The 10,439-nt window shown below is 44.5% G+C and overlaps 2 protein-coding genes across 4 annotated transcripts in view; one reads left to right on the top strand and one right to left on the bottom strand.

Annotated features, from left to right (window-relative positions):
• Positions 1-2,879: 2,879 nt before the first annotated feature.
• Positions 2,880-10,439, top strand: part of TARDBP (TAR DNA binding protein) — a 9,562-nt gene continuing 2,002 nt past the window's right edge. Inside the window, exons 1-5 of one of the 3 annotated variants that reach the window (XM_081226411.1) lie at positions 2,880-3,058; positions 4,055-4,302; positions 6,368-6,531; positions 7,126-7,266; positions 9,957-10,127. In XM_081226411.1, the coding sequence (XP_081082537.1) occupies positions 4,065-4,302; positions 6,368-6,531; positions 7,126-7,266; positions 9,957-10,127 (714 nt within the window). In that variant the 5' untranslated portion in view covers positions 2,880-3,058; positions 4,055-4,064. Of the gene's footprint in view, positions 3,059-4,050; positions 4,303-6,367; positions 6,532-7,125; positions 7,267-9,956; positions 10,128-10,439 lie in introns of all 3 variants that reach the window. The other 2 variants (XM_081226412.1, XM_081226410.1) reach the window with 2 other exon arrangements.
• The window catches only part of MASP2 (MBL associated serine protease 2), a 25,443-nt gene continuing 20,553 nt past the window's right edge, over positions 5,550-10,439 (bottom strand). Inside the window, exon 11 of the mRNA XM_081226405.1 lies at positions 5,550-5,871. Coding sequence (XP_081082531.1) covers positions 5,708-5,871 — 164 coding nt within the window. The 3' untranslated portion in view covers positions 5,550-5,707. The remainder of the gene's footprint in view (positions 5,872-10,439) is intronic.

Here is a 10,439-nt window from a genome sequence, read left to right as displayed (position 1 = left end):
GCCAGTACCCTTTCTTTCCAGTTGAGACTCCTCATTCTTTTTTTTTTTTTTTTAATTATTTTTATTTATTTATTTATGGCTGTGTTGGTTCTTCGTTTCTGTGCGAGGGCTTTCTCTAGTTGTGGCAAGCGGGGCCACTCTTCATCGCGGTGCGCGGGCCTCTCACTATCGCGGCCTCTCTTCTTGTGGAGCACAGGCTCCAGACGCGCAGGCTCAGTAATTGTAGCTCACGGGCCCAGTTGCTCCACGGCATGTGGGATCTTCCCAGACCAGGGCTCGAACCCGTGTCCCCTGCATTGGCAGGCAGATTCTCAACCACTGCGCCACCAGGGAAGCCCCTCATTCTTATATGGAAGCCAGCTCCCCAAAGAGCGGTTGGGGAACCCATCAGACCCTCAGCATCTGCCCAGCACTGGCACCCACATGCTTTATACCTCTTGGGATTGTTTTCCAATTATTCTGTCATCACCCTCACCTGGATTAGACCACTCCATCCAGGCCATGACTGGCTTCCAGTTTTCTTGCATGTCTTTACAGTATGGTTTTAGCACAGTGCTGAATAAGGCATAAAAGCTCAATATATCATTTCTGATCCATTATTTTCAGAAAGCAATTAATAAACAGATACTTTTTGGCCTTCTAACAATCTTTGGGCTTAATGTGTAAGGGATATGAACAAACCAAGATAATTTTTTTTTTTTTTTTTTTTTTTGTGGTACACGGGCCTCTCACTGTTGTGGCCTCTCCCCTTGCGGAGCACAGGCTCCGGACGCGCAGGCTCAGCGGTCATGGCTCACAGGTCTAGCCGCTCCGTGGCGGCATGTGGGATCTTCCTGGACCGGGGCACGAACCCGTGTTCCCTGCATCGGCAGGCGGACTCCCAACCACTGCGCCACCAGGGAAGCCCCCAAGATAATTTATAAAGCACATTTCAAACAAGTAGAAGTTGTTTTGTTTTTTCTTTTGAAGTATAGTCGATTTACGATGTTGTGTTAGTTTCAGGTGTAAACAAGTACAAGTTTTGACAACCAGTACTATCAAGCTGAAACCCAGAGATGAACTCCACTAGGAGTGGGAGAACTCCAGGGTCCAGCCTCCCTCTGGCTTTATCAGTTCTCTTCCTGAAGGAGTTATTTACCTTCCTCAAGACTGTGTTTGCTGGTCTTCCCAACTGGCCTGAAAACTTCTGGGAGAAGGGACAGACCTTGTGGTTTTGTCCCTGTGTGACCTCTCTCCAGTTTCTGCACACTCAGCTCCGCCCACTTGCTGCAGGCATCCCAGGCCCCACGGAGCTGCCCACACTAAATGCCTCAGCCTCAATCTTGTCAGAGAGAATGGTCCAGGGAGGTGGACAGAGCACAGCTTCAGGATCTGACAAACCCTGGACAGTAATTTACAGGCAGTGTGACATGCTCAGGCAATTTACACGGCCTCTGAGCCTCAGTTCCTTCTTCTGCAAAATGGGGGTAGTGGAAATTCCCTGGCAGTCCAGTGGTTAGGACTCCATGCTTCCACTGCAGGGGGCACGGGTTCAGTCCCTGCTCTGGGAGTAGTAAAATTGACTTCTCCCCAAAAATGAGTGGGTGGACTGTGATGACAGGCCTCTGTACTTCATCCAGTGTTTGGAAACCTTAGTGACCATCAGGGGCCATCTGTCCAGCTTCATCCCTTGTGTGTTGAGCTACCCCTGGGGGTGGGTAAGAGGTCACTCATTCTGACTGCCTCCAGTCCCTCCTTTCTATCTCCCCAAGTTGGTTCAGGTATAATCTGCTCAATATGAACAGCAGGTATCAGAGATGGATGTGCAGGACTCAATATTTATTCCCTAGGAGGCTATAAGAAGCAGGAGGCACCAACTCCCAACCCAGACTGCCTGGGTTCAAATCCCAGCTCCACCATCTACCAGCCCTGTGAGCTTGGGCAAGGTTATTTAACCTCTGTGCCTCAGTTTCCTCATCTATAAAACAGGAATGATAACAATGACACCTACCCTATAGGGTTATTCTGAGGATTAAATGAGTTAATGCATAAGTATAGAGCGCTTTGCTAGTACTGCATTTCATTGAATCTGATACGCTGGTACACTAGGAAATTAAGATTGTTGCCAATTAAACTAGGACATATCATCAGTGGAACTGGAACTGAAATCACATATTGATTTCAGAAATGTGAACCATATGTCAAAATAGATGAAGTACACTTTTATTACTAGCGTACTTAGCTGGAATACAATAGCATTAGAGTTAGGGGGTCAAATCCCAGATTCACCATTTACTACCTGGGTGACCTTATTTATGCAAGATCCTGAGCCTCTCTGCGCCTCAGTTTCCTCCTCACTTGTATGTGCGGATAACATCAGTAGCACCTACCATACATGACTCTTGGGGTAATTAAATACGTGAGGACTTAGGAAGTACCTGGTACACAGTAGGCACTATGATTGGTATTATTTAGAACAACGTTATTCTCTCCAGGTGTGGAGGTTGGCTGGGGAGAGAAGAGAGGACGAACCTGGCTGGCTTTTTAGATAAAAAGGTCTTGGCCTCCGCGGCCCTCCCCAGTCTCGCAACGGTCAGGAGGGCCCAGGTGCCCCGCCCCAGCCCGGCGCCCCGCCCCCGTCTCGCCCCGCCCGGCCCGGCCCCTGAGCTAGTCTCGCGCACTTTTAAAGTGCGCGAGCTCAGGCCGAGACCCAGGGCCGGCGGATGGTAGGGCGAAGCCATCTATTATGCTACGTGGGGGGAGCTAAAAGCCTACGCCTCCAGATTTTTTTCCATTTTTAGCTTTTCAGGCCCAGGTTCTGGTCCCCTTTTAGCCTTCAACTCAGCTCCCTATACTCTGACTCCGAGAAGGGCGTTCTGATTCTCTGGGGAAAGGGTCGTTGTGTCTCTGTGCGGCGGCCTCCCCCTCTGGACGGGAAACCGGTGGGAGAGGACGACGGCCGGAGGGGGGAGGAGGCGGCCCTAGCGCCATTTTGTGGGAGCGAAGTGGTCGCTGGGCTGCTCTTGGATTCCTCGCTGCTTCAGTTTCTCTGTCGGGCTTCCTAGCAGCGGCCTAGCGGGTGAGTCGCAGACGCTTCTCACTGAGGACGCCCTGTGTGCCTCGGCTCCCGCAGTGGGGCGGCCCCCGCCCCGGGAAAGGAGCCGTGGGGCCGGGCCTGCCTCATTCTGCCCGAGCGGGCTCGCGTGGGAGCGACGTTAGGGCCTGGCGCGGGGTGGCAGCCGGCGCCGAAGCAGGGACGCCGGGCCCGCGGAGCCGTGCAGCCCGAGGCAGAGGTTTGTCCTGGCTGCTTCCGGGCCCGGGCACTGTTTTGTGTCTTCGTACTTTGCGCCAGCACAGCGTTTAGGCCTGGTGCCCCAGCGGTCCCACCCCGGCCGCGCTTAAAAACTCCTCCCACGGTTGTCACGCACTGGCTTCTGGGAGGTGGCGGCCCGCGTCGCGAAGGACCTGTCGCCGCTGTCATTGCGGCTCAAGTTTGGAGAGCCCCCAGAAGTCCCCAGATTTGGAACAGGGAGGCACTTTCCCCTTGTTCTCTTCATCTCGTTCACTGCTCCTATTTAGTCCTCCAGACTCAGTTTCTGCCTCGCTTTCTTAGGGAAATCCACTTTGACGTTCCCCTCACACTCATCTCAACCAGTTTAGTTTCTTCCCAGTCCCCAAGACTACTCCTTTCCAGTAGCATAATCACGATTGTAATAAAATAATTACTTGTTTGCTTGCTTTCTCCTGCTCATCTCCCCCTTTGCAACCAGCATGCCAGCTGGGACTGTGGTTTCACACACAGTTAATAGTTGCAGCACCTGATGGTTAGTAGGCACTCATCAAATGATGAATGAACTAGCAAGGCATTACATTTTTAATAGGAATAGCTATCCTTGCCTGTACCTCCTCATTTTTCAGGGTTAACCCACACCTATAAGAATCCAAACACGGAGAATTTTTCTGGAAGTCAGAACAATGACATGGTAGTGGTATTAGTCAGCTGGGATAATTACTTTGACACAATTACTTTGACACAAGTGTTGGTCATTCGTATCTCTTTTTCCATTTAAGCAAGACAAGCAAAGATGTCCGAATATATTCGGGTAACCGAAGATGAGAATGACGAGCCCATTGAAATACCATCAGAAGACGATGGGACAGTGCTGCTGTCCACAGTTACAGCCCAGTTTCCAGGGGCATGTGGGCTTCGCTACAGGAATCCTGTGTCTCAATGTATGAGAGGTGTCCGTCTGGTAGAAGGAATTCTGCACGCCCCTGATGCTGGCTGGGGGAACCTGGTGTATGTTGTCAACTATCCCAAAGGTTTGTTGCCATTTGGTTTTGCAGTGATGCTAAAGTATAAAGTAGAGGTTTGTGTCTCGTTCTAAGTCATAGGTCATGGCCTCTTCATGGTGAACCGTCTCCTGTAGCCCAAGTGTTTCTTTAAATGTTACCATCAGACAAGTTTGAAAGACCACTAGTTTAAATTAGTGAAAATTGGAAATGACAGGACATTTTAAAAAAACTATGTGTTAGAACAATTATCTGGACTAACGTTGCTGAGCTAATGCGAAATTTAAGGAATTAAGAATGCTTTGCAGTTGTTATCAGTCTGTTGTAAACAGATTTTTCTGAAGGGCCTCTGTATTTTGGTTTGGTCTTTGTCCTTGCAGGCTTACATCATTCATCCAGCTAATCTTTTTTTTTTTCCTCCTTAAATGAACATCAGTTGCAGTAGCCCAAACCTTGAATTAGTGCAGTCGTAATTATAATTTTGGGTTCTGGTCTTATTCTCACTGCCCCTTATCAGTGATGTTTTTAATCTAAAAGGAAGCATGATGATGTAGAAGTGAGCCAGGGAAGTGAGTACATTTTAGCAGTAGGAGTGTGCTAGTTGGTAGATCTCTCTGTTACTTTTTTTTTTCTTTTTGCGGTACGCGGGCCTCTCCCTGTTGCGGCCTCTCCTGCTGCGGAGCACAGGCTCCGGGCACGCAGGCTCAGTGGCCATGGCTCACGGGCCCAGCCGCTCCGCGGCATGTGGGATCTTCCCGGACCGGGGCACGAACCCGTGTCCCCTGCATCGGCAGGCGGACTCTCAACCACTGCACCACCAGGGAAGCCCGTGTCTATTACTTTTATTGTAACGTAATATTGCAACAAAGTCATATTATTTGGTCAGTATTTAAGACGTTGCGTCAAGAAATTTTTTTATATATCAAGAAAATTGTTAATAGCATCAACTTGATTTTTTTTTTTAGTATGTAGTTTCTTGATCCATTGGCTGTAGGTTAATATTTACCCAAACTTAAAATGTCATTTATATAGTAATGTGTCGATGTAGGTTCATGGTTGTAACAAACGTACCACCCTGGTGGGGGATATTGATGCTGGGGGGACTCTGCAGGTGTGGGGAGCGGGGATATATGGGAAGTCTCTACCTTCCTCAGATTTGCTGTGAACCTGACAGTACTCCAAAAAATGGTCTGTGTGCCTGAATGTCATTTAGTTCCTCTTCCAAATACTGATTTTTTAAAATAACCTTAGGTTTCCTTTCTTTTTTAAAAAAATTTATTTATATTTATTTATTTTTGGCTGCATTGGGTCTTCGTTGCTTCGCGCGAGCTTTCTCTAGTTATGGTGAGCGGGGGCTAGTCTTCGTTGCGGTGCATGGGCTTCTCATTGCGTTGGCTTCTCCTGTTGTGGAGCACGGGCTCAAGGCGCGTGGGCTTCAGTAGTTGTGGCACACGGGCTTAGTTGCTCCACGGCATGTGGGATCTTCCTGGACCAGGGCTCGAACCCATGTCTCCTGCATTGGCAGGCGGATTCTTAACCACTGCGCCACCAGGGAAGTCCAGGTTTCTTTTTTATTACAAAAGTAACGCGAGTTCATTGCTGAAAGTTTAAAAACAAAACAAAAAGAAAGAAAATTGAAATCACCCTTAAATCCACAGCTGGAGATAAAAGTTGCTAATTTTTTAGTAGTCTTCAAGTTATAGGCCTTAAAATAATCAAGCAAATATATTTAATAGGCACAAAGATAGTATCACAGTTATTCAACCTGTTTCTTTTTCTTCCTTAATGTATTTTAAAGTGAAAGTGAAGTAATTTTTGTTTTGATACACCTTTTGAGAGGAGAGAACATACAATTGTAATCTTGAGACATTATGGAACCAGAGGTTGGAATCCCTGGATTGGCTCCAGAAAAGCACCTTAGCCACTTATTCAATTCTTATTCTGTCTGTGAGAGCTAACATCACTCTTCGGCGAAAGTTTCCAGCGTCTTAACTGTTCTGAGAATGTTTTTACTTCGCATTTCTAGATGAAGAGGGTGTGTGTTTTAAGAAGTGTTTAATGAAAGTTCTGAAAGGTTTCTGCTCATTTTGTTTAGATAACAAAAGGAAAATGGATGAAACAGATGCTTCATCAGCAGTGAAAGTGAAAAGAGCAGTCCAGAAAACATCTGATTTAATAGTGTTGGGCCTCCCGTGGAAAACAACTGAACAGGATCTAAAAGAATATTTTAGTACCTTTGGAGAAGTTCTTATGGTTCAGGTAAACTTTGATTTCATTTAACAGTTTTTCTTTTGCAGTGAATGAGCACCCAGAATTCCTGTTGTTTTAGTGATGCTGCCTTTCATGTTCAGTAGATGATATATTTTTTTATAAGTTTTCTTTCTTTTTTTTTCCCCAAATAAATTTATTTATTTATTTATTTTGGGCTGCATTGGGTTTTCTTTGTTGCATGCGGGCTTTTTCTAGTTGCGGCGAGCAGGGGCTACTCTTCGTTGCGGGGTGCAGGCTTCTCACTGCGGTAGCTTCTCTTGTTGCAGAGCACGGGCTCTGGGTGCACTGGCTTCAGTAGTTGTGGCACATGGGCTCAGTAGTTGTGGCACACGGGCTTAGTTTCTCTGCGGCATGTGGGATATTCTTGGAGCAGGTCTCGAACCCATGTCCCCTGCATTGGCAGGCGGATTCTTAACCACTGCACCACCAGGGAAGTCCCGATGATATTTTTAATATTTGTTATGTGTATACGTAAGGGGCGCTGAAAAGAAATTTGGTTTATACTATTTTCCCTTCACGTATGTGCTCTGAGTTGGTTATGTGTGTGTGTGGTTTTAGTAAATTTAAATGATTTGTTTCTAGGTTAAGAAAGATATTAAAACTGGTCATTCAAAAGGGTTTGGCTTTGTTCGTTTTACGGAATATGAAACCCAGGTGAAAGTAATGTCACAGCGACATATGATAGATGGACGATGGTGTGACTGTAAACTTCCGAATTCTAAGGTACTTTGCTCTATTTTTTTTTCCTCTGCTTTGGCCATTTTTGCTGACAGACTTACTTAGAAGACACTGTAAAATAAAACATTACGGTTGGAAAATGTAGTGGCAGGGTGTGTTCTTGAAATCTTTTGCCTTGTTAAAGTCTCAGGACCTTAATGCATGCTGAATATTTTATATGTTTGTTTGAAATATTCAGTTCATTGCTCCTCCAAACTAAAATGTTTTTCGTTTTGTTCTTCCTTTTTCTCTTGTTATTTTTAGTGATTTAACAATTTCTTACATAGTTACATGTTAATAAAGACAATTAGAATATGTTAATCTTTTTAAAAAGCTTAACTTGTTCCAAGCAAGCAAGACTTGCTTATTTGGAACATTATCATCTTTGCCAAGACATTTCTCAATCATCAACTTTCCTTAATCCAAATATACTTTCATCAAAGTATAAGACACTGATGAAAGAAATTAAAGATGATACACATGGGCTTCCCTGGTGGCGCAGTGGTTGAGAGTCCGCCTGCTGATGCAGGGGGCACGGGTTCGTGCCCCGGTCCGGGAAGATCCCACATGCCGTGGAGCAGCTAGGCCTGTGAGCCATGGCCACTGAGCCTGCGCATCCGGAGCCTGTGCTCCGCAACGGGAGAGGCCACAATAGTGAGAGGCCCGCGTGCCGCAAAAAAAAAAAAAAAAAGATGATATATACAGATGGAGAGATACACCATGTTCTTGGATTGGGACATCTTGGATTGGAACAGTCAACACTGTGAAAATGACTATACTACCCAAAGCAATCTACAGATTCAATGCAATCCCTATCAAACTGCCAATGGCATTTTTCACAGAACTAGAACAAAAAATTTCACAATTTGTATGGAAACACAAAAGACCCTGAATAACCAAAGCAATCCTGAGAGAGAAAAACGGAGCTGGAGGAATCAGGCTCTTGGACTTCAGACTGTACTACAAAGCTACAGTAATCAAGACAATATGGTACTGGCACAAAAACAGAAATATAGATCAGTGGAACAGGATAGAAGGCCCAGGGATAAACCCACGCACCTATGGTCACCTTATCTTTGACAAAGGAGGCAAGAATATACAGTGGAGAAAAGACAGCCTCTTCAATAAGTGGTGCTGGGAAAACTGGACAGCTACATGTAAAAGAATGAATTTAGAACACTCCCTATTACCATACACAAAAATAAACTCAGTGGATTAAAGACCTAAATGTAAGGCCAGAAACTATAAAACTCTTAGAGGAAAACATAGGCAGAACACTCTGTGACATAAATCACAGCAAGATCCTTTTTGACCCACCTCCTAGAGAAATGGAAATAAAAACAAAAATGAACAAATGGGACCTAATGAAACTTAAAAGCTTTTGCACAGCAAAGGAAACCATAAACGACGAAAAGACAACCCTCAGAATGGGAGAAAATATTTTTAAATGAAGCAACTGACAAAGGATTAATCTCCAAAATTTACAAGCAGCTCATGCAGCTCAATATCAAAAAAAAAACCCAATCCAAAATTGGGCAGAAGACCTAAATAGACACATCTCCGAAGAAGATGTACAGATTGCCAACAAACACACGAAAGGATGCTCAACATCCCTAATCATTAGAGAAATGCAGATCAAAACTACAGTGAGGTATCACCTCACATCAGTCAGAATGGCCATCATCAAAAAATCTACAAACAATAAATGCTGGAGAGGGTGTGGAGAAAAGGGAACCCTCTTGCACTGTTGGTGGGAATGTAAATTTGTACAGCCACTGTGGAGAACAGTATGGAGGTTCCTTAAAAAACTAAAAACTACCATACCACCCAGCAATCCCACTACTGGGCATATACCCTGAGAAAACCATAATTCAAAAAGAGTCATGTACCACAATGTTCATCACATTTACAATAGCCAGGACATGGAAGCAAACTAAGTGTACATTGGCAGATGAATGGATAAAGAAGATGTGGCACATATATACATTGGAATATTACTCAGCCATAAAAAGAAATGAAATTGAGTTATTTGTAGTGAGGTGGATGGACCTAGAGTCTGTCATACAGAGTGAAGTAAGTCAGAAACAGAAAAATAACCGTATGCCAACACACATATATGGAATCTAAAAAAAAAAGGTTCTGAAGAACCCAGGGGCAGGACAGGAATAAAGATGTAGACGTACAGGATGGACTTGAGGACATGGGGATGAGGAAGGGTAAGCTGGGACGAAGCGAGAGAGTGGCGTGGACATATATACACTACCAAAGGTAAAACAGATAGCTAGTGGGAAGCAGCCACATGGCAGAGGGAGATCAGCTTGGTGCTTTGTGACTACCTAGAGGAGTGGGATAGGGAGAGTGGGAGGGAGATGTAAGAGGGAGGAGATATGGGGACATATGTATATGTGTAGAGCTGATTCACTTTGTTATAAAACAGAAACTAACCATTGTAAAGCAATTATAGTCAAAGATGTTTAAACATATGTATATACTTTCATCAACTTTAAACTTTAAAACTTATTCTTCACTGAAGTCTTACAAGAAGAAGTGCTAATGCAAAAAATAAGAATGTACCTACTTTTTAATGACTCACCTAATATAAAAGGCAGATAGGTTGTATTACATCCTCTACCATAATGCTGTTTTCATTGCCCATAAAATATTTCTGATGGTTTTCTTCCTTTCAATTTGACCAGCAAAGCCCAGATGAGCCTTTGAGAAGCAGAAAGGTGTTTGTTGGGCGTTGTACGGAAGACATGACTGCTGATGAGTTACGGCAGTTTTTTTGCCAGTACGGAGAAGTGGTAGATGTCTTCATTCCCAAACCGTTCAGGGCTTTTGCCTTTGTTACGTTTGCAGATGATCAGGTATTTTCTCTTAATAATTTTGTCCTAGCTAATTAGGTAATTTCTGTGGAACTTTGCCCTTCCAGCTAATTGTCACCCTTAGCTAATCTCTCTGACCTTGTACGCTGTGGGGTATATGGGCCTAAACATTTGTGATAAACCCCTTAGATATTTTTTTAGTACGTGAGGTTTAAGTGGGGATGTTACATGTCCTTTGAAAAAAAACTAAAAAATCCCTGCTGCCATTACTAAAGCTAAAGGCTATTTTATGGTTTTAAATAAATAAGTGTTCATTGCTTACTTTTTCTCCAGTTTAGATGATGGCTTGAAATC

Source organism: Mesoplodon bidens (assembly GCF_964165515.1).
Source record: "Mesoplodon bidens genome assembly, chromosome: 2".
In the NCBI taxonomy this organism is placed as follows: domain Eukaryota; kingdom Metazoa; phylum Chordata; class Mammalia; order Artiodactyla; family Ziphiidae; genus Mesoplodon; species Mesoplodon bidens.
The sequence above is the reverse complement of the archived record's forward strand: the minus strand, read 5'-3'. Positions and strand labels throughout refer to the sequence as shown.